Here is a 22,629-nt window from a genome sequence, read left to right as displayed (position 1 = left end):
TTTACAATTTCCGTATAAAGCATTGTGAGTTTAAATAATAATTAATGTGATGTTGGTATGGAATAACAGCTATAAAAACAATAAAAATTTTATGTTTGTTAATGAGAAGCCAAAAAAATTAATAAACGCATTGTGTATATAAAACGTTTTTTTTCCAATTCAATTTACTTTCACTTTTATTAGAAATAGTATTAAAATGAATTTGCTTAAATTTGAGTTATTTTTTTAAATCAAAATAATAATGATGAGTCCGGTCCGTTGGCGGATGCAGTCCGGGAAGTACTCGCTCCTCCTCCCGCTGCTTACGGCTAAGCTAGGCTAGTACAAAACGCCTCCAAGTATTCGGTACCTGCTCGTGGTATCACATGTCCCGTTATCGCTATCCCACTTCACGGCGGATCGTTTTATTCACCAGCACACACAGGTTTTATTGCAAATTATTTATTTGGTGATATATATCTACGATCGGGTTGATTCGATCTACGAACTGGCCCCCAGTCTGAGCTAAGCTAACAGTTAACCTCACAGCAAAAATGGCGGACAACGAGGATGAGAGTGGTTTGAACAGAACAATAACAGCCGCGGAGCCACCGGGGGCCACGGTCGCTCTCTGCACCCAGGCCGGTGAAGATGGACCTGAAACGAGCGCAGATCAGGGAAGCCAACCCGTGGAAAGCTCACAGACTGTGTCCGGGGCGGAGATCGGTCAGCCCGGGGAGAGCTTACCTGCCGAGTCCGGAGCTCAGCTGGCGGACTTCTTCCAGAGCGGCCCGGAGGAACAGAGCATCCTGGTGGGCACGGAGGTGACTGGTCTCGCCCCAGACCTGGTGAACACCACCATCATCTACATGCAGCCGGATGGAAGCCTGGTGGAAAGCTCCGAACTGAGCGCCGAGGAGCAGCAGGCTCTTCTGGAGCAACTCTCCAAGCAGCAGATCGTCCAGGTCTCCGACACCGAGGCCGCCCAGTTGCTCCAGCAGAGCCCGCTGGTCAAAAGCATCCCCGTCCAGAACACGGCCCTGGACCCCAGTCAGCTGCAGCAGGTCATCAACCAGGTCACCAAGTCCCAGCAGCAGGTCCACGTCCAGATTCCGCAGCAGATCCTGAAGCAGCAGATCCAGATTCCCCAGCAGGGTCTGAAGCAGCTGAAACAGGTCCAGATCCCCCAGCAGAGCGTCAAGACTCCAGCCCAGAACAACGCCTCCCAGCAGCTGAAGAGCGTCGCCCAGCAGTTCGCCCTGCAGACCGGCAGCTCGGTCCAGGTGCTCCAGAAGAAGGTAAGAGACATGAAGAACCCGGTTCATCTGGCCGAGTCCAGACTCACCAGGATCACCGTGATCTGTCGTGACAGAAGTCTTCACTAAATATGCTGGTTTCACTTAGTTCAATACGAAATCTGAGGCTCCAGGCGATGATTTAAACCTACTTTATATTGTTAGTGTTTTTTCATGCGATGAAAATGCAATGATTATTTTGTAATCTGCATTAGAATGCCGTATTTTTGATTGAATTTTGCAACAAGTTTTCTCTAATATTAACACCGATATCCAGAACAAAATGAGACGAATTCACAGAATGTAACGTGACCTCTTTCATTTTTCTATCAGCTTTAATGATTCTTCAAGAACCCTTTTGTTTTTGTCTGGTTTCTGCTTCTGTTCTAAGTCTGAACCCGTCAGGATCCAGATCCAGGTCCCCTCCAAAAAGGAACTGAAGGCGGTGTCGGTGCCCCAGCAGAAGACAGTCACCATCGCCCAACCGCAGGTGAAGCTGGCGGCCAATGGCAGCATGAGCAGCGCTCAGATCATCCACATCCAGCCTGTGGTCGGCCAGCAGGGTCAGCAGTTCTTCCTGCAGCAGCGTCCGGGTGACCCCCCCATCCAGTTACTGCTGCAGAACCCCACCCCCGTCGTCGGTTCCCTGCTGCCGCTGGTCCACAAGGTCGCAGGACCGACCGCATCCACGACCACCGCGGCCAGTCAGGGACAGAAACCCGCCGTGTCCCCCGTCAGAGTGCAGACCCCCTGCGCCGTCAAGACGCCATCCCCCTCCATCATCAAGACCCCGCCCACGCCTGCCGTCAAAACCATTAGCATACCGCTAATTAAAGCTGCACCAGCCAATGGCACGACAACGGTCGCCAGTAAGAGTCCGGCCAAATCGCCCGCAGTCGTCACGGCGATCCCGACGTCAAGCGCTCCTCCTGCTGCCGCTGCTGCAGCCAAACCCACGCCGGCTTTGACCCGCCCCCCAGCGGCGAAGCACAGGGATGGAGAAAAGAAGATGAAGAAACGAGAAAAGAAAGTGATAAAGGTCCAGACCAGATCTGGACGGGTGTCCCGGCCCCCCAAGTACAAAGCCAAAGACTACAAGTTCATCAAGACGGAGGACCTGGCCGACAGCCACCAGTCCGACTCCGACGACTATTCCGACATGAGCGTGGAGGATGAGGAGGGGGGGAGGAAGGACGGCCCCGCGTCGGGTCACTCCCACCCCGTCGTTTACAGCCACAAGTCTCGGTCTCACCGCTGCCAGACCTGCGATAAGGCCTACATCGGCCCCGGGGGCCTGAACCGCCACTACAAACTCAACCCGACTCACGGAGAGCCGGATGCCCCCAGCAACTCCCCTAGCAACACGCCACGCCCCCTCGGAGACGACGGCGAATCACAGGAGGCGACGGAAAGACGTATGAAGGAGGAAGAGGAGGTGGAGGAAGAGGAGGAGGAGGAGGAGAAGGAGAAGGAGAAGGGCGATGCCGCCACAACGACAAATAAAGTGAGGGAACGATCCACCAATCAGAATCGAGTTCGTTCGGTTCTCTTTTGTCTGATTGGTCAGTTTTCTTTTGTTTTTCTGTTTTCAGACAGAGGTGGGTCCAGCAGCGGCTGTCGGGCTCAGGGGGCTCCACTACCGAGGCCCCGGCCGACCCCGGGGACGAGGCAGAGGCCGGGGGCGTGGCCGCGGTCGTGGACGTGGTCGCGGGCTTTCGTTAGGACCGCCTCCTAAGGTGAGATGCCTTCAAACTGCTTGAAACCGGATCCTGAAACACGGCTTCAACACGGGGGTGAATAATCGCTTAATCTGATTGGTCACTTCCCACAGGTGACCGTGGGCCTCGGCAGTAGGCGGGGCCGTCGCGGTCGACCTCCAAAGCTAGCCATCACCGCGGTAACCACCGAGCAGCAGGCGGAGAGGAGACGAGACCGACTGCAGGAGGTGAGCGGAAGGAAGTCGGGAGATACGTGAGAGATACGTGAGATGGCGTTTCCATGACGACTGTGTGTGTGTGTGTCCAGCTGATGGAGCAGTGTGAGGATGAGGAGCTGATGGACATGGTTCTTCCTCGTTTGACGAAGGTGTGGAGTTTGTGGGAGCTGCTGCTGGCGAAGGTCTCACCGGTGCGTTCAGTACGGATGAGAGATGACTAATAAATTCTTTTCCTCTTGTTTTAAAATAGAATTCTTGATCTGAATTTTTTTTTTTTGTGTGTATCTGAGTTCAGCTGTTTCCTGTTCTTGATCAGGTGGAGCGCGGCGGTCCAGTTCTGACCCGGTTCCCAGAAATTTACAGAGAGTTTGAGTCTCTTCAGGCTCAGGTGAGGCAGGCGGCTCAGGATTACATCATCAGCCCGCAGGCCGGATCCGTGCCGCTGGAGGTCAGGAACATCGAGGTGAGACGTTCTGCTTTATGCTGCGGGGTCCTGATGTTGGGGGTGTGTGTAGGACACGATGCCGGGTTGCCAGGTCTGGAAGCTCCATTGCTGTGTGTTCCAGGTCGCCAGGTCGCTGGGGATTCTGGATGAGGTGAACAAGATGAAGGTGGTTCCAGGAGCGTCTCCCAGCTCCAGTCTGACCAATAAGAACGCCCGATACATGGAGGTAAATCCAGATTTGTTTTGATTGGATCAGATGTGGTTCAAACCTGATCCCTGAGATCTGATCTGATGGGTTTGACCCAAACAGGCTGTCTCTGTGTGAGCTGATCCCAGTTCAGTCGGTTTCAGTTTAAAAACGATTCATTTTTAATCCCAGAATTCCAAGATGCTTCCTCCTTCAAAGAGATTCAAGATGGAGAACAGCATTCCGGTGCACCAGAACGGCATAGAGACGCCCAAAACAGGTACCTGCCCCTGTTGGACACGGGACCGGGTCTGAGCTGGGGCTCACGGGGGTACGGACGGATTTATTGTACGTCTTCCTGCTTTTCTTCCCAAGGCGAGACCTCTGTGACCTCCTCCCTGAAGCCCTGTTCCGTCTCAGTGTCGCCCGTGGCAATTCCAGCGGCATCCAAGCTGCTGACCACGACTGCTGATTTCGCCTCCAGGTACGTCCATCCGCCTTTTCCCGCCCGTTCCCATCCTGTTGGGGGGGCTGAGGTGTGACGGTGTTTTGTTTGGTCCCTCAGCTCCTCTCCGAAAACGCACTCCACCCAGGCTCCGCCCACTCCCGTCCCCATGGAGGTGACGCCAGGTGAGGACCAGGGGGAGGGGCCGTCTCAGACCCCCCCGAAGGCAGAGCCTCAACAGGAAGGCCAGGCCAGCGTTGCGAGCGCCGACGATTCCCAGGAGAAGGAGGCGGAGGAGACGACCACGGACTCCAAGACCCCCGATTCCAGCAACGCCCAGACCCCCCAGTGCAGCTCGGTTCAGACCTCCCTTCCCCCCGATGTCCAACAGAAGGACTCCTCCCAGTCGGTGTCCAGCTCCACCGACCCCTGCGAGCCCCGAGAGCTGCAGGAGGGGCAGGAAATCTACATCCAAACCGAGGGGCTGACGGTGCAGATGGCAGAGCCCGGATTGGACCGCATCGTCATCGTCAACGGGCCGGACGGGACCACCATGCACATCCAGACCCCGGAGGGCGTTCCCCTGGAGGCGGTGCAAGCCCTGCTGGGCATCGAGGCTTCTGACGGGGCCAAAGCCCCCCAGTGAACCTCCCAATGGGACGCAAGAACCGTGTTAAACTGACTCAGAGACTGGAATTAGACAGAGCCGGACCCTGAAAACAGACCGACACTCATAAAAACACACGAACATACAGCAAACTTAAAAAACAATCCAACAAACACACGTCTCTCTGGAGGGCGGGGCTTTAATACACCCTCCCAGTAGGTGTGGCCCCGTTCCAGTAGGAGAGAACCTGTACATTAAAACTGGGTGTAATACACACAACGGCCTGTGGGGGCGCACTAACGGCGCCTTTTCCACACAGATGTTTCAGATGTAGCACCTGAGGCGTTCGAAACCACGCCCACATCGTTCCAGTCGCCGTGACGTCATGTGGTTTTTTCTCTCCATCGGACTCGACTTCTGTCTCCAAATCGAAGTTGTTTGAAGAAACAGCGGAAGTTTTTTTTCAGACGGGAGCGGCCGCCTGTCGTCGACCTTTACGACCCTCGGGGTCTAAATGTATATTTTCTTTGTTACATTTTTTTTCTGGTGCTCAAACAGAAATGCTTTTTATGAGATGAAATACCCCCAAAAACCCTTTCTGCTGACGATGACAGAAAATTAATTGAACACATGGTGTATTAACTGTTGATCAGCGGTAAATTGGCTGATTTGTGGTGATGATTTGATCCATTATTGCATAGCAGTAGATCCTATATTGGTTAATAGATCCCACATTTCAGCGTATGATAGCTTAGGGTCCTCTCTGGGCTGCTGTAAGCAAAAGTTTTATTTATCCTCTTAGTTTTTGTTGGTTCAGTTCTCACCTTGTTTGACGGCGGCGGCTTCCTGCTGGTTTTTAAGGAATCTGAATTGATTGTAAATTTTGTAAATTTGATTTTTTTGTTCCCCACCAACCTCCCCACCCCACTGTGTTTTCCATATTTGGACTTGTTGTTCATTTAAAAAAAAAATATATAAACTTAATTAGTTGGATGTTCATATGTAGATAAATATGAAAAAGTTTAAAAAGGTTGCACTATTTTATTACTTTTTATAAAGCGTCACAAAACGTTTTCCAAATATAGACATTTGTATCCGTGTGGAGCGTTGATGTGAGAGCTGACGGAAACGTCTGGACGACTAAAACCTGACTGATTTGTCTCGTTTGAGTGCTGAATGCATTAAACACGTTTTATGTTCACTAAGGGATGTGACAAACTCCACTCTGAGCTCTGATTCATGACGTCACGTGACCCACATTTGAGCCATGTGATTGGATATCGCACAGGTACGGCGGCTCTCAGTGTCGTCTTATGTTTCTTTTATTACATATTTCTATCAACAATCTCATTTGGTTAGAAAAAAAGAATAGTGTTTGTTCCCTCTCATTTTTACTTCATTAAAACTTTGGTTAAGCTATTGTGAATTAGAAATATGTTATAAAAGTTTCTTAAGCGATGGTTTTGGGTCTCTGGAGTTTCTCACGGATCAGTAAACAGATCGTTTCTACTTCCTGGACGCTGAATGCTGCCCAGTCAGCGTCTGCCTCCCCCAGCATCGCACCCTGAAAAATGATCCTGCGAGAAAAAAGATGTTTCCATCACACAAATGTTTCTGTCCAGGCGTAATTTAACCTTCTGTGACGTCACGTTTTATTTACCTTTTTATTTTTTCATCACAGATAAAAAAGGTGAGTCAAGTGATCCAGAATCTGAGCAAAATGTCTTCAGAATCTGTAAACCTCTTTTTCAACAAACAAAAAAATCCTCTTCCGACTTACTTCTGGAGGTAAAAAAAGAAGGTAGTCTTACTGTTTTTACTCAGTTACTTTTCAGTTACTAATAAAAGAAATTTTACAATTGAAGCTGGAGAGTGGCTCCACCGTTTCCGTTTCACGGTTCTGATTGTGTGCCTCCATCAAACAGCTTCTCCGTGCAAACTGCGGGATGACAGCTTAACATTGATCCCACGACTCTGGAGAATGGATGACATCAGAGGGGGCGGTGTCCAGTCTCCATCAGCAGAGCCTCCAGGGTCATTCTGGTCTGTGGGGGGATGAAGGGCTGGTGGAGCCAGCATGACAGGTAAACCATGCACAGGTCTGAGTTTGAAGTGTGGGCGAGTTCCTGCAGGATCAGCTGCTTCAGCTTCAGCTCCTGGGTGAAGGAGTCCAACAGGGAGGAAGACGCCGAGCCTGAAACAAGATGAGAAACGCCAGTGAACTGAAACCAAAGAAGGCGGTCAGGTTCCAGATTCTGATATGAGATGAGACAAAAGGATATCAGACCGCTGGAAGAAGAACCCTGGTGACGACATCAGCTGGCGTCACTCAGGTGAACGCGTGGACGGGTAAACTCACCAAACTGTTCGGTGTTCCAGCTGTGAAACAGAGGAAACGGCCTCCCTTCAGGTCCAAACTGGAACTCCTCCAGATCCTGAATCCCTCGCTGTGATGTCACCAGCCGCTCCATCTTTGTCACCATGACAACCTGGAAACATTAGAAATCAACACGATGATGCTTCAGTGTAAATTCTTCCACACAGACTTCATATATTTGCTTTTAATCAAGAACTTTTTTACATGGTGATGTGTAAAAAAAAATCCTTTATAATAATAATAATAATACTTCATTATTATTTGTGTTTTATCCCATGATCCTTTTTTTTTGAAAATCATTTGATCTTAATTGAAATGAAGTTTGACCATTTTGTCGATGATGTCCTGTAGTTTGCAGCATTCGTTCTGCAGCTCTGACGTTCCACTCGTCTGATCGGATGAAGACGAAGGTGATGAAGAAGACTCGTCCCCCAGCAGCAGGGGATCGGTCTGAGAACTGAAGGTCAAAACACGATGCCGCCAGTTGTTTAACGTGATCCCACACGAGATTGGACGGGATGGTGTGCATCACGTGTGTTGACTTATTAAAATTTCAGAAATTACCGTCTCATGTTGACGATGTTCGTGGCCACGGTGAAACCTTCATCGTTGAGTTTTTCCCACTTCATCATCAGGTTGTGCCAGTCGGCTGCATTGTCTTTGATCTTACGAGCGCTTCCTGTAACAGCTGAGCACTTCCTGTTTGCTGGGGTCACACTGATGTCACCTGACTGACCTGAAAGGCAGGGGAAGGCGTTTACAGTCATCTACAACATTAATCATCATTATTATTATTTTATTATTATTCATCCTTCATGATGTCATCACTACGCTGCTCCAGTCCATGAGGAAGAGGATTACAGCAGGAATGAAGCTGAAGTGTCAACATTCATTTCTGATTTTAAGATTTAAATATAGTTAACAAAAGTTATAAAGAACGAACTTTAGGTTGTCCGTTTTTTGTAAAGACTCGACTTTTTATCACCAGCTATGAAGGAAGAAATGAGTGTCCATGACGTCATCACAAGGCAAAAACAAGGGACGCTCCATAGCAACGTGTGATTATCGTGCGTCTTTATGACGTGTATATCCAAACCGATTCGTTCCGTTTTGACTAATAAAATATCACATTCGATACATGATGATCGTCTTCCTATTAATAAAACTATCGATCAATTGATTTGATGTTATATCGTCACTCACCATCCATCTGATCTGGAAATAATCTATGTTTGGCGATCAACTTCTACTTCCTGGGTTTTTTCTTCTTCGGTGGTGGAAGTACTCTTCCATGTCGAGTCAGCGCCTCCTGCTGATCACAACCCAAAATTGCAAAACCGGTCGTTTTTGCATAATTAAGAAAAATGCTGAAAGATTCATATATCTGGGGACTAGAGGGATTTATAAACATACTCAGATCAAGTTCAAAACTGAGGTTTTATTACTGTTGTTTTAATACGTTTAATTTATTTGGATAAAACACAATATAGATTTGAAATATACATCGCATTAAGTAGGTTCTGTTTAATTATAAATTCTGCTATAAGCTCAGAAATTGGTGCTTGATTAACGACCACACAATGATAAGAAAATGAAATAACTTTATGTGCCAATGAATGTTGTTAAAGCAGTTTGTTTTTTTTGACCCCCTAAGGGCAGACGACTAGAACCGCCTCTGCCCTTCACTATCAGCCACAGGAGTTGTAATCAGGAAGACTGGAACATTTATTTGACTGTGCTCTGAAGAGAAACAGAAGGTCAGCAGAGGTATGATATTTTTCTTTTCATCATCAATTCTAAATTGCAGCATGTCTTCATCCTCATTGAGATATTGTTGTTAAAACAGGAGGGAAATGTACAAGTCTGAAGTCCATAATTGCAATGAAATTATTTTAAAAGTTTATGATAAAATTTTCTGTTTGTATTTATATTTATAGATAATAAAGTTAGCAGTAACTCATACGGATAGTCACATTTTAATATATCAGTAATGTATATTAATATATACATTTATGCTTAATGAAAACCTATGTAACTACTGCAATAATAAAATATTTCAAATGCAAGTTGCTACTGTTAAAACATTAGGAATCACTGAGTGCAGGTTATTTTTCATAGAGCCCTGTGTATGGTCTGACAGGCTGGGGTCATTCGTTTCACTGTAATTATGTAATTTACTGACTTCAACGTCAGCGCGTCGTAAAGAGTACTTAATGTACCGATGTTTCACTCTCATATTGAAAGAAATCCTTCTTTCATGCGATCCAAAATACAAGAGTCAATTTATTTGTGAATACAGCGGTATGTGTTTTAATCCTTTTTGTGGTTTTAGATTTATGGTTGATTAAAAAAAATATTTCGTTTGTGGTTGTCTGTGAAAAAAAAAAGAAAGAACACAAACTCTTTGTTTACACTACAAACAGATGGGAATGTACGCGTAGCAGGAACAGTCAGAGTGAGACCTCTGTTTGCTAATAGACGATCTTTGTCTTGTGACGCAGGAAGGAGCCGCAGCCGAAGAGGAAGAGAACACAGAGTCGCGGTTTGTATCTAAAGTTTATATAAACCGTTGGAGCTCAGGTACATCTGCAGGTGAGCAGGTATTAGTAACAGTAGTAATACTAACTAATACTAATAATAATAACTTTAATCCGTGCGAGCCCAGCAGCGTTCGCGACGTCATGACGTCAGCGCTGCAGCTACCCGGCGAGCTGTGGCTGCAGGTGTTCAGCCTGCTGTCCTGGAGGGACAAACTGAGCATGCGCTGCACCTGTTCGTACTTCAGGCTCCTGCTGGATAAGTCCCGCCCCCAGTGGCGCGGCTTCACCGTGGTCCTGAGCCACCTCTCGCGATACAACCAGCGGTTCTGGCGCAGCCTGGCTCAGAGGCAAGTCGGTAACGTGGTCCTGCGTTCAGGTAACAAGAGACACCTGAAGCAGCTCTCCACCCGGCTTCCTGCGCTTCAGGCGCTGCGATTGGACGACCCGGGCGAAGGGGTGGTGCCTGAGCTGAAGCTGTTCTCCCGGCTGCAGCGACTGTCCGTCACCAACTGCCTCGTCCCCCTGAAGAGTTTGGACTTCCTGGCTCCTCTGAGCCTCCAGCTGACGCACCTGAGCCTCTGTAACGTGGAGCTCACCTGTAACTCCTCCCACCTGCTGACTTCCATCAGTCAGCTGACTCGCCTCAGGTCGCTGCTGCTGCATAACGATGGCTGCCTGAGGGTCCCGACCCTCAGTGGCGTCCTGACCCACCTGACCGAGCTGAGACAGCTATCCTGGACCATGGTCGCCTACAAGACGTTAGCGCGGGACTTCTTCGGCCACGCCTCTCTCGCAGGTAACAGCATCACTTGATGACGCATGACAGGTGTGACGATCCGTGTGACGGGTGTCACGTTTCTTCCCCAGGGGGCGGAGCTCTGCAGCTGTCTGATCTCCAGCTGTTGGACTACGACGCGGCGGTGACGCAGGAAGTGGTGCAGCCTCTGTCGCGCCTTCGCGTTTTGTCCATCTACCACCTGTACTCCGTCCCCGGACCCACCTGTCACCTGCGGACGTGGCTGACGTCGCTGCAGCAGCTCCAGAGCCTCAGCGTTCATGGTGAGCTGCGCACGTCACGCCGCTCACCTTAAGCGACGTCACTGTGAACGCCGTCCATGTGTCCCACAGGGGGCCATCCTCTGGCGGCGTACGTGGACCTGCTGCCCCCCTCCCTCCTCAGCCTGACGCTCTGCGTCGATCTGCAGGCTGAAGATCTGCAGGTGGTGTCGGAGAGAGCTCCTTACCTGGAGCACCTGCACCTTGAGCCCTGGAGCTCCGCCTCCAACATGGTGAGAACGCTCCCTCGGCTGTTCCCTCACCTCAAGACGCTCCGGATCAGGTGAGTCTTCACTTCCGACGGGGGGTACGTCGCCGTGGTAACCTGGGGCGGGCGTGTAAGGCATCATCAATCTTCATTATGATGCGTTTCTCTCCTCGCAGACACCGTCACGTGTCGGATGACGACTTCCTGCGCCTGCAGCGGCTGCAGCATCTCGACACCCTGGAGGTCCTGGATTCGTACTACAGACCCGACCCGTCCGACCCCAGCTGGGTCATCTACGAGCCGAGCCCACATCTCAAGCAGCTGATAGTCAACCTCCAAAAACTGACCAATCACAGGGTTCGAGTCATCACCAGCACGAGCAGAGACGTGCTGACGTGTCAGTGCGTCCAACCACAACACTCGCTGTGATGTCACACGCCAAGTTTGTTGTAAAATCAGTAGTTAGTTATGTCGACACGCACCAGCGAGTGTGTGAATGATTCACAAGTTGGTAGTCACACAACCGCCCAGGAACGACGCCCACGTGAACCGTGAGCATGCACGCCCAGGGAGGCGGCGGGTCAAAGGGCGCGTCGCAGCTTTAATCACATTATTGAACTAAATGTGCCTTTTTCTGCTGTAACGGCTGCAAAGAGGTGTGGGAGTAAAGACCTCAAAATTTTCTGGTACATCCATATGATTCTGAACTATCAGTGATTTCTGGTACTTTTGGGACTGAATTGAAGCCTTAAGGGAAATTAACTTTATTTTTTGTGTTTTTAACATCCAATGTGCTAGTATGAGCTCCTCTGAGAGGTCTTGAGTGTATTTAATCCCTCTGCAACTGCGACTAGAACCATTTTCATTGGGGGAGATCTGCTGTTACTTCATTTTGTTGTGTTTGTATTAAGTGTTAAAGAATCTAATCCAGATTAAACTCAAAAGTATCCTAAATAAATTTTGCATACTTTTAGTGCAGAAGGTTTGAACGCTCCTTTAAACTTGAATAAAAACCAATTGCGTTTTGTAAAAGTCATCTTTATATTTCTGTTCGTGACGAGTTATAATTCAAACTGAGGACGTACAGAAAAAAAAAACCCCAAACCCTTTATTTTGGAGCCTTCCTGTTCAGGTATTTACAGTTGAAAACAATACAATTCATATAAAAAAGTAAGTCTCTGCGTTCATGCAGTCCGTTGTAAATTTCCCAGAATGCTTTGCATTCAGATAGACAAGGCAGTGGGCGGAGCAACAGCCGTTACTCTGATGCGTCGCTTTCCTTTTTCTTCTTCTTTTTCTTCTTCTTGGCACTGTCAAGAACCTGGAGGACAAAAAATTGTTTTATTCCATCTCGTTTAGGGGGATCGAGCAAAGTTTTTATTTCCTAAATATTTAATTTTCTCTCACTTCCGTCTCAGGCTGCTCCGCTGGCTCCTCCTCCTCCACTTTGATCTTCTTCTCTTTCTTCTTCTTCTTCTTCTCCTTTACTTCTGCCGCTGGTTCGCTCGGCGTTGTTGCGTCGCCGTCGCTGTCGGTCGCTTCACGCTTCCTCTGCGGATCAAACATGAAATTCTCACGTTGTGCCAAACAAGAAAAACATGAACCAATACAAATAATGGTGACTACGAGCTGATTGGCTGAGAGATGACGGGACCTCACCTTTGCCGAAGCTTCAGGCGGCTGCTCTGTCACCTTGGAGACACTGTCAATCAAAACGAAGTTTATGTTTAAGACGATTAAAAAATGTGCGATCACTTAAAACGCAAACAGTGAGGCGAGCGTCGCCAGTATGACATCACTTCCTGCGGCCACGTACCTGTAGTCCACGTATCCTTCCTTCCAGTCGTTCGGTGTGCTGCCGTTGGGCTTCCCGTGTTTGTCGAGGAGTCCCTGCTTGATCATCACCTTCTTCTGACTTGCCTGATTAAAAAAACCAAAACTAATTAATACCGATAATCCAAGCAAACACTAACCGTTAATCAGAAGAGATCAATACTTTCTGGCGTACCTTTGGCCCCAGGCCCCACTTCCTGGGATACGTGTCTCTCTCCATGATGACCCTCTTGATTTTCGCCACGACGCCGTGGTCACACGTGGAGATGACGGCCGTCGTCATGAGAGCGACAGCTGGAGGAGAGCATCATCAGTATCACGCGTAATCAATAACATTATCAATAGATTAAGATTCAAGAATCTGATTAGTGCTTGAAGCCATCAGACAAGGGTGATAGATAGCAGGTCATCAACGCCCAGAGAGCTACTGACACTCCTCAAATCATCATGTGGCCTCACCCCCCCGACGCCTTCCATCTGATGGTCTCACCTGTGCAAATGGCTTCGCCCTTGGTTGTTATGACGACGATGTCCTGGTTCAGCTCAATGCCGTCTTCATACCTGAGGACACCTGGCAGCATGATCTTCGCCCCATAACAGATGGCGTTCACCTGGAAACAACAGTCGGAGTCGTTGAGAACGCCGGCGTCCGTCCAGCGGCCCCCGGTTGTGTTTCGGTGTCTGAGGAAGACTCACCGCGCTGTCCTTCATCACCAGGCGCTTGTGAGATATCAGCAGCTTCTCCAGAGGGAAGATGACTCTCCTCAGGTACGACTCGTCTTTGTTGTGATCGAACTGCCACTGGGCGTCCATGACGTCGTGCATCGTCACCATGTGGTCCTAACAGAGAAAGTAACGCACGTCACACGACGACGCCGTGATGTCACTGTGATGTCAGCAGCATCGAGGCGTCAGCTCACGGAGATCTGACGCGAATCTCCACTGCAGTTTCCTATGTCAAAGTTTAATTGACAGACCTGCACCGAGCAGCAGGACTGAACTCAACACTTTGAGTCTGAGGTCAAAGGTCAACAGGAAGTGATCACACACCTGCTCTCCAAGGACTCCAGACCGAACCCGCCTCAGCTCCTGCATCTGACCTCCGACCCCGAGGACCAGACCCAGGTGAACGCACAGAGTCCGGATGTACGTGCCTGCCTCACAGCTCACCCAGAAGATGCCTGCATCATGTGACCGATGACATCATCACAACACAACAAACCTTTCAAAATTTAAAACTTTACAATGAGAGTTCAAATCTACATCAGTGGATCATATTGATTATCTTACCGAGCCTCCTCTCGGGGTCATATTCGATCAGTTTGCTCTCATAGATTGTCCGAACTCTGAGCTGACGTTTCACGGCGGCGATCAGCGGCGGTCGCTGGAATAGAGCGCCCGTCAGCGTCTCCAGCGCCTGCAGACAGTCAGTGAGGGTCATGTGACATTGAGCCACATCACATTCCAACTCTACATAGTCGAGCAATTAGTGTTTGCTTCCTGCACCAGGTGATATATTTTTATTTATTATAAACACAACTTTTTAAATTTGCTTCAAAAATCCATTGTTCCAAGTTAAACGTACCCGAGCCAGAGTGTGTTCGTTTTCTATTGCATTGTGCAGCCGAACGATCCCCACATACTCTTTACCTGCAACACACACAGAGAGCAGTGAGGGGGGGCCGCTGGGTTTTTATGTGTCCTCAAGCCTGCCAGCCGGGTGGAGACACTTTTTTATTGTTTATAACATTTGCTTAGTGTGTGTGTGTGTGTGTGTGTTTGTGTACCGGCGCTCTGCTGAGACTTGACCAGACGCGTGGCTCGATCCACGCACACGATCAGACAGCCGGTGACTTTTGGGTCGAGGGTTCCGCTGTGACCCGTCTTTTCCACCCGAAGGATCCTCCTGATCCACGCCACGACCTCGTGGGAGGAGGGGTTGGCAGGTTTGTCCAGGTTGATGAAGCCTGATCTGTACGAAACAGGAAGTAGAATCATGAACCGGATGTTTTTGTGAAGCAAGCAGAGACTGTGTTTAGCATGTTAGCAGAGCTCACCTAACATAATCCTGGATGTTTCTCTTGAGGGGGTTACTGCCGCTTGGGAGGGGGGTGTAATGAGCCGTCCGGATGTTCAATTTGTCAAAATTCTGCAGGAAACAAAAAAGTCTTTTTGAATGCTCCCACATTAATACTTGTAGGTCACATCTATGGTTAAAAGTTCACCTTACCATGGTACAAAATTTAACACAGCTCCAGGCTCTTATTTTGGTAGGCCACAGGAAAGTTCTACATCCTGTTATTTATGACTTTGTGTTTTTAACGTTTCTCATTTGAATTAGGTCTCTAGTTCATGTGATCAGAGCAGAAAATCGTCTCGGCGGCCGTCTGATCGAGTCCGTCTCCATGCGATTTGAGCCGTCGCCCGGCAGAACGCCGGGACGACAACCCAAAATGCAGCGGAGGCTCCGCCCTCAGAACGAGGGCAGAAGCAGAGACCGCCACAAGACAGCCGCTCGGAGAATGGATAAACTGGTTCATCACATCACACTCTCTGGACTTGTGGACTCATTTACATCTAGAAGATGATTATTTGTTCAGTTCACAAAATAACACTACTGATTTGACGGGTTAACTCAGGTGATTCACACCAGATTAACCAATCACCAGGTAACCGCACACAGGTGACTGACCTTTAGCAATAGAGGCCACTGTGACGTGTCTAGAGAAGCGACTTTAGACTCTGGTTTGATGAAGAAGTCTCCGCTTTGCTGGATCTCCTGATGAGAAAAAGAAACTAGTTTAGTTTCTGCAAAAACAAAGTAACCCATCAGCTAATACAGCTTCACTCACCCCGACTTCTTCTGGGCTGACCTTCTTGGACTTTTTCTTCTTCGCGGACATAACTAAAACGGAACAAGAGATTTGTTCAAAACACTGCATTTAAATACCTCCATTTATACCTAAGGCAGGGAAGAGCGTCATTAAATTGGGGTAATTATGCGTATTTTAAACCATTATAACTTATGCCATAATTTAAAATGTACTGTATGTTATGTTGCATGAATGTAACGGGTTTTTCCTTTAAATGTTCTGATTTAATCTTTAGGTTCTTGGAAGTTTAGTCCTTAATTATAAAGTGTGGTCTGAAAAGGCCAAGCAGCCCACGTGGCCGCTCCCATAACACGTGGTTGTTAGCATCGGGTGAACATTTAGAGCTATAACGATGAACAAAAATGCGTTATTATAAACATGGCAGACCCGTTAGAATCGATACTACCAATACACTGATCAGCTTGAATTAATCGATTTCAGTGGTTGGATTATCTCGTATTGTCAACCTATGAAACTATCGGATTACATTTTTGAAAGCAAAACAGTTCCAACATTGAACGCCAGTCAATTTTCCAGATTGCCGCAAAATTAACAGGTTTTAATCTAAAACTTTTGTTTTAAATCCGTGTCAAACTGCCGCTAAATCTGCGCCCCCACACGTGGCTTCTGCGGGGCGCCTCGGACAGGCCTTGTCCCGGTTATTAACGTTACTGCTAGCCGTAGCATCAAACGTGTGTCGCGCTAACAAACCTAGAGAGAAGCAGCAATACAACACGGACATAAAGCGTTAAAGAAGAGCTGGGTAGCTAAAAGGTTTAAAACTCCTCTGGCGCAGTTTGGCGTCAAATGTACCTGTGCGTGATTGACAGTTTCTCAAACAGCGAATAGCAGATTAGCTTCGTGCTACAAGTTCCGCTACACGTTGCATCGATGTTTTTAATTGCTTAAAAGTACAAGTTTTGGAGGTTTTGAGAACATTGAACACACTCACCTTCTGTATCCGCCATCTTGAACTACTGAGAGACGGCTCGAGCACCGCCAGTTTCTTCATCCTCCTCTTCCTCCTCCTTTTTCTTCTTCTACGGAATGTTCACCGACAGATGGACTGCCCTCTACAGGTGATAAGAGGTACTGCAGGTCAGGAGGATGGATGGATAGATAGATTCCACCACAGTTCCACCACAAGCGTTACTCAAGTCTTGTATAAAAAAAAATATTGATGAAGAAGAGTTAGAGAGGAATATCTTGCCACTATATAGCTAAATATAGTTACACAATAAACCACTGTTGTCACATAAAATAAGTAAATACTTTGTTGTACATTTCAATGTCTGTCTAAAGCCCAACCACAAAGAAATATGTGCAACATAAAACCTTTTTTCTTTTACTGCACTCAATGCATGAACTTTTCATCCCATTAATGTTGCTGATGTGAAACCAACATTAACTTCTATACTGTTGGGGAGTTTTACATGTCATGAATTTACTTCTTAATTTGCATTTGCAAAGCAGACTCACTGTAAAGTTATCAGGCAAATCCAGATGAGTTAAACGGACTGCATCCAAAAAATGTAGTAGAGTTTAAAGAAATAAAATGAAAATACTGGATTAAAGCCTAACTGGGCTAGTAAATGAATGGGTTTAGGTTAGTGTTATGTTAAAAAAGTAATGTCTCGCACATAGACATAAAATTATGTTTTACTGCTGATATTACTGCATCACAAAAATTAAAGTATTCTTATGAATGTTGTTCCTTAGAAACTTCCCTTGGTCATCTTATTTAATAAGGATCAAAAACAGAAATATAACAAAAACACCTAAAAACAAACTCTCATAACTTTAACTTACACAATCAGTAATCAGAATTGATTCCAGCACTTATTCTGCTCCTCGTGTTAATGATGTTCATACTGTTGCACCCCATAACACCAGAATTTATGTCCTATTATTGTGTCTTTGTTTGTTCAACAAGAGAGTCAGAGTTTTAGGGTTTAGTGGATGAAATAATTTTATTTTTGTTCAAGAACTCATTCTTGATACTAGGGTAAGGGTGTTCATGTAATTCTCATTGCATGAGAATTACATGAACACAACAGGTCAGTTTAAAAACAAATAGAAGAAATATCTCAAATCGAGTGAAATAAAACAAATTTAAATAATACAACATTATATTTCAAACACAATTTCTAAAAATCCAGAGTCGGTGACGTCATGGGTCTCCAGAAACCAACCTTCACCCTCCTGCGGCTCAAACCGTTGCTTCATCACCTGCGGAGAACGCTACTCAGAGGAGCTCTCTGATTGGTCAGATGACAAATTACAAGCTCCTCCCCCTGCCACCGCAGCTCGGAGCCTCTTTCCAGCAGGCAGGCAGGCAGCGGGTCTTCCTCAGCCGAAAGAAGGTCAGGAAAGTCACTCTGGTGCTCTAAAACTAATTTTTCATGCATATATAGAACAAAAAAAATAAATTTAATTCTTATTTCCGGGGTGTCCACCGACCAACAGGCTCCTAAAGCCCGGACATGAGTCAGTATAGGGAGCGCTTCGTGGCTCTGCTCCATGAGAAGAACTTTGTGACGGATCAGCTGTCGACGCTGGAGGCGAAGACGGGGATCCAGAGGGAGTTCCTGGCCCTGGGTGAGTAACGACGGGATAAAAACAAGAATTTTAGTTCCTAATGAGTTCGTTAAATTTGATTAACTTTCGGAGGGTGACGTGTGGTGACTTTTTAAACTTAATCACTGGCGCAAACTTCATCTTCTTCACGTCCATAGTAGCAAATGTACCAATTAGCTTTGGAAGATAACGCGTTACATGACGATCTGATTACTCGTCACGTGACGCCGTTAGCCCGGTAATTTATGACCCGGCTCGAGCCTGAATACCAAAGTTCACCCACTGGTGACGCGACGGTCACGTGATTTATTGTTAGACTAAATGTGCGTTATTCATTTTATTAATCATTAATATTTTTAACAAAAATACAGTCTCAAAGAAATAAATAAATATACAGAGAGGAAGTGACGTTTTTTCACACTTTTTGATGAGTTGTGATTATTAAATCAGGATTAAACATTTTTTTAAAATTTGATTTAAATATCTGTATTTGTAATAAATGCTCTTATTTTGCAAGGATGTTACGATCCTTTATTTTTTTATAACAGGAATAACTTAAAACTTTCTTCTTTTTTTCTTTTTGCACTATAAATAACATTACACACCTAATTCCAAAAATTGCTCCTGAAAATGAAAATGAACTGGATCTAATCTCACAGCCCCCACCAGTTGGTCCCTGGGGTATTTTTACCATGTCCTCAAATGTCTAGCGCATGCAGGGAACATATGGAAGGAGGTTCCATGATGGCTGGTTTCTGTTCGTAGGCTGGTGAGAATCGTTTTTCTGACTTTGCTCTGTGGTTCGTTTGCACAGTAGATGTCAATAAAGACCGGACACCGCGGGCGATGTGGCGAACAGTTTGACTCCTTTGCCATGCAGCTACAGGAAGCTTGTTAGCCGGGTCTGACCTACTTTAACACACACACACCCCTCTATCACAGATAATTATTCATCATATTCATTGCACACATTTTAATGTTACTGAAACTCACCAGAGCTGAGCCGGATCAGAAGCATGGCGGCGAGTGAACAAACCACTTGGATGAGTCACTTGATGGTTTCTTGACTCATTATCTTGGGAAACTGCACGTCTCTATTGCGGTTTCTTTTCATTTAGCAATCAGGTCATTGATGAGGATGATGCATTGTTGATCTTTGAGCATCTTCAGCATAAAAATCTATAATATTAATCTATTTTTTGTGGTTGTTGGATGATTAAAGCTGGCTTGTATCCCCATGCTTCCATGTTTCTCACACATAACTGTCTGAACAAATACTGATGATGTTGACAAACGCATGCAGACGACAGGAACAGGTAGAAACACGCAGTGCAGACGGATTATTATGACTCCTGGCTGTTGGCACAACTGTCTTATTAGTGATTGACGCAGCAGCAAGACTTTTAAGTGTGTTTACACTGATCACAGGTTGTTTGCAGGAAACCCTCTCCTGCTGGTTCACGGTGACGTCACAATGCCCTTTGCCCCTCAATCCGGGGCAGAACAGGGTTAACCATTTGTTCTCCAGCTGAGAAATGTCTGACGTTCATGCCGAGTCATGAAACTGAAGTGTGATGTTTTAAAGTTCTCTTACCCCTAAACCCCTTTCACAGCAGGCTGTGATGGTTTGCTTTGCAGCTCTAATGAGCAGTTTGAGTCTAAATTTTTAATTAAGTTTAATTTTAGACTGTAAAATCTTCATTAGCCTACAGGGATGACACTTTTTTTTTTTCACCTGTGGAACAAAGTCAGATGGTTTGAAGCCCCAGGATGTGACTCCTCCATGCAAAGCGTTTACATCGGCCACCTTTCAACTCGCCTGGTTTTTCCGGTTTTGCTCCAATTGAAATTTGATAGGACACTGGAACATGCATGAACATTTATATCTGGAGAAGAGCTGTAGGGAGCAGGAAAATAGTACTGTATAACAATATTTGAGACACATTTAAGCTGTCTGGGGTTGAAAGTCAGCGGTTCAATTCTGCATGAATTTGAATATACCAATATTTTTGTTCCGTGTTGCTCTGAGAGAAGCTGAGGGAAATTATTCCATAGAGATGGGAACCATTGAGAAACAGGAATATCACGTGATGAAGCGTGCGCACGCTTAAACGGCTAACAGGCTTGCTTCTCTGAAATAATCAAACAAAGTTGAGTGAATAAACAGAAAATGGTAGTAAAAATGTGTGTAATACAGCTTTAAAGTGACAATGATAAGTTAAAAACTAACAAAGTCCAACTAAATGAAAAATAAAAGATACATCAAATTATTAAGAAGACGGGATATAATCAGGAGTCAGCAGAACATGTAAGACATTTCAGAAGCTACTATTTGACTTTGTGAGAACTGACACATCGGTCATAATAAATGTTGAATTAATAATGAATTGATTGATGATTTATTTATTTACAGCTACAGATTAATTCAGGTTGTGACGCTGTTTGACGTGTGTTTGCTGTTCCTCTGGATCCTGATCCTGATCCTGGTTCTGTGTTTTTTTGGACACACTCCACTGACAGCAAACCGGTGCAGCTTGACTTTAGACATGCAGCCTCTGGATAAACGTCTTCCTCCCTCGTCTTCCTCACCTCTGCAGGTTTCCTCAGTGTTGTCATGCTGTACCTCCTCTTCGGATACGGAGCTTCGCTGCTTTGCAACCTGATTGGCTTCACATATCCGGCGTATTACTCGTATGTATGAAGTTTAAACCAGCGGACCTTTAGTCAGTGATGTGTGTTTTTTGTTTAATGCAAAAACGGCAAAAAAAAGCAGAAATAAATGCAGAATTTTAAGAGAAACAAACTTCATACTTTCCATGCAAAAAACATGATTTGAATCAAACCTGTTTCCCTTTTTTATTCAGCATTAAAGCCATCGAGAGCAGCAACAAGGAGGATGACACGCAGTGGCTGACCTACTGGGTTGTTTATGGGCTCTTTGGCATCGTTGAGGCGTTTTCTGACATCTTTCTCTCCTGGTTCCCTTTTTACTTTTTAAGCAAGGTAGGTTGACCTTTAATAGTTTGACTGAGGCTCGTATTTTTCTTTCTGTTGCATTAACTTTAATTTGTTCTGATCTCACCGAGTCCACAGAGATTGTTTAAATCAGATGAACGCTTTAGGGCCCTCTAGCTTCCCAACATTGCCCTCTTGTGGAGGCATGTTGAATCGCACCATCTGCTGATTGGAGCTGAAACTGATTCAATTCAGGGTCAGATTTATCTTCAAAAGTTCCTGTAGATAATGCAGAATAATGAATCCAGATTCTAGGAACAACATGGAGTCACCTGATGAGCTTCAACCTATCAGGAGGCTGCTGTTATTCCTAAACTCTGCTTCCTCTCTCCTCAGTGTGTGTTCCTGATCTGGTGCATGGCTCCGGTCTCCTGGAACGGCTCTGCAGTCCTATACAATCGTGTGATCCGGCCCTTTTTCCTGAAACACCAGTCGGCGATGGACAACGTGGTCAACGACCTGAGCTCCAAGGCCAAGAACATAACTGACAACGTCACGAAAGAGGGTGAGTGGCGCCGGCGCTAAAGTGTGGAAACAGCCGATGAGGGTTCAGGCAGAATTTAGATTTAACGAACAGATGAAAAAACAACAGTCTTGGAGTTGTTTTCCAGCAGGAATCATTGATGCATGATTTCAGATTTTTGATTCATCTCAAACGTGAATCGATTTCACATTTATTACAGCATGAGGCACGGAAAAGAGAACCGGGTGTAAACCGTCTGATCTTTATCCCCCTTCTCTGTTCCATCAGCTGTGAACCGCGCCCTGAGCCACGACAAGGACCAGTGAGTGTTGTTCAGCCCCCCCCCCCTCCTCCTCACTCATCCTCATCATCATCATGACGGATGATGATGATTACCAGCCCTCCCGTCACGCTGCGAACTGAAGCTTCACAGTTCTAAAAATAAATGTGATTGTTCTGCATCATTTTACCGTCGTCGGCGCCAGTCGGTCCGACTGTGACCTTTTAGTTTTTGTCATGTTGAGAAAAACAGGAGAGAAGAATTCGTTTGAAAGCAGAAACTGTGAGCGTAACACTCCTGATGGATTCATTCACTTCCTGTCTGAGCCGTTTGTGGCAGGAAGTTCACTTTAAAACCATTTCTGACTAACTAAACTGGAACTATTTAATGCTGATGTCTTCTTTATCCTGCATGTTTCAAACTAAAATGATGATTCTCACCTATGTTACACAACTTGTGTCTTTCATGTCTTAATTTATCATAATAAATAATGAACTCTAATGAACTTGTCAT

General features: G+C 46.3%; 5 protein-coding genes and 1 non-coding gene across 9 annotated transcripts; 3 read left to right on the top strand and 3 right to left on the bottom strand.

The window, feature by feature from the left end:
- Nucleotides 1–302: 302 nt before the first annotated feature.
- znf839 (zinc finger protein 839) lies at nucleotides 303–6,100 on the top strand. Its single transcript, XM_068338183.1, has 10 exons — nucleotides 303–1,277; nucleotides 1,666–2,778; nucleotides 2,867–3,010; nucleotides 3,106–3,219; nucleotides 3,300–3,401; nucleotides 3,527–3,673; nucleotides 3,777–3,881; nucleotides 4,035–4,122; nucleotides 4,218–4,326; nucleotides 4,408–6,100. The coding sequence occupies exons 1-10, from the start codon at nucleotides 534–536 to the stop codon at nucleotides 4,931–4,933; spliced, it is 3,192 nt and encodes a 1,063-aa protein (XP_068194284.1). The 5' UTR covers nucleotides 303–533; the 3' UTR covers nucleotides 4,934–6,100.
- cinp (cyclin dependent kinase 2 interacting protein) lies at nucleotides 4,974–8,536 on the bottom strand. 2 transcript variants are annotated; one of them, XR_011038517.1, is made up of 6 exons: nucleotides 8,475–8,536; nucleotides 7,836–8,007; nucleotides 7,599–7,728; nucleotides 7,254–7,383; nucleotides 6,555–7,088; nucleotides 4,974–6,471 (listed from the first exon to the last, which is right to left on the bottom strand). XR_011038517.1 is itself a non-coding variant. In XM_068338187.1 (5 exons), exons 1-5 carry the CDS (start codon nucleotides 8,479–8,481, stop codon nucleotides 6,886–6,888), a joined length of 642 nt encoding a protein of 213 aa, XP_068194288.1. In that variant the 5' UTR covers nucleotides 8,482–8,536; the 3' UTR covers nucleotides 6,241–6,885. The 2 variants fall into 2 exon arrangements, 1 of the variants encoding a protein (XP_068194288.1); XM_068338187.1 differs by having other exon boundaries at nucleotides 6,241–7,088.
- Nucleotides 8,537–8,976: 440 nt separating this feature from the next.
- On the top strand, nucleotides 8,977–12,038 carry LOC137610555 (uncharacterized). Of its 2 annotated transcripts, none has more exons than XM_068338185.1 (5): nucleotides 8,977–9,038; nucleotides 9,773–10,607; nucleotides 10,679–10,870; nucleotides 10,940–11,150; nucleotides 11,252–12,037. In XM_068338185.1, exons 2-5 carry the CDS (start codon nucleotides 9,953–9,955, stop codon nucleotides 11,502–11,504), a joined length of 1,311 nt encoding a protein of 436 aa, XP_068194286.1. In that variant the 5' UTR covers nucleotides 8,977–9,038; nucleotides 9,773–9,952; the 3' UTR covers nucleotides 11,505–12,037. The 2 variants fall into 2 exon arrangements, with proteins under 2 accessions (XP_068194286.1, XP_068194287.1); XM_068338186.1 differs by lacking the exon at nucleotides 8,977–9,038 and having other exon boundaries at nucleotides 9,788–9,863; nucleotides 9,937–10,607; nucleotides 11,252–12,038.
- A 127-nt stretch (nucleotides 12,039–12,165) lies between these two features.
- Nucleotides 12,166–16,814, bottom strand: dkc1 (dyskeratosis congenita 1, dyskerin). The gene is made up of 15 exons (XM_068338184.1): nucleotides 16,734–16,814; nucleotides 15,761–15,813; nucleotides 15,601–15,687; nucleotides 14,966–15,057; nucleotides 14,696–14,880; nucleotides 14,494–14,558; nucleotides 14,199–14,325; nucleotides 13,959–14,089; nucleotides 13,605–13,748; nucleotides 13,399–13,519; nucleotides 13,084–13,202; nucleotides 12,892–12,995; nucleotides 12,735–12,777; nucleotides 12,483–12,626; nucleotides 12,166–12,396 (listed from the first exon to the last, which is right to left on the bottom strand). The coding sequence occupies exons 1-15, from the start codon at nucleotides 16,747–16,749 to the stop codon at nucleotides 12,334–12,336; spliced, it is 1,494 nt and encodes a 497-aa protein (XP_068194285.1). The 5' UTR covers nucleotides 16,750–16,814; the 3' UTR covers nucleotides 12,166–12,333.
- Nucleotides 13,285–13,362, bottom strand: LOC137611591 (small nucleolar RNA SNORD83). The gene has a single exon (XR_011038731.1). It is a non-coding gene; the product is annotated as a small nucleolar RNA SNORD83 (small nucleolar RNA).
- A 1,193-nt stretch (nucleotides 16,815–18,007) lies between the features above and the next one.
- Nucleotides 18,008–22,629, top strand: zgc:101744 (Receptor expression-enhancing protein 6-like). 2 transcript variants are annotated; one of them, XM_068338825.1, is made up of 6 exons: nucleotides 18,008–18,144; nucleotides 18,248–18,379; nucleotides 20,956–21,049; nucleotides 21,223–21,361; nucleotides 21,710–21,878; nucleotides 22,125–22,629. In XM_068338825.1, exons 2-6 carry the CDS (start codon nucleotides 18,265–18,267, stop codon nucleotides 22,160–22,162), a joined length of 555 nt encoding a protein of 184 aa, XP_068194926.1. In that variant the 5' UTR covers nucleotides 18,008–18,144; nucleotides 18,248–18,264; the 3' UTR covers nucleotides 22,163–22,629. The 2 variants fall into 2 exon arrangements, with proteins under 2 accessions (XP_068194926.1, XP_068194927.1); XM_068338826.1 differs by lacking the exon at nucleotides 18,008–18,144 and having other exon boundaries at nucleotides 18,151–18,379.

The sequence above is a fragment of the Antennarius striatus genome, chromosome 17 (assembly GCF_040054535.1).
Source record: "Antennarius striatus isolate MH-2024 chromosome 17, ASM4005453v1, whole genome shotgun sequence".
Classification (NCBI taxonomy): Eukaryota; Metazoa; Chordata; class Actinopteri; order Lophiiformes; family Antennariidae; genus Antennarius; species Antennarius striatus.
Note: the sequence above shows the minus strand (reverse complement) of the source record. Positions and strands in the feature narration are given on the sequence as shown.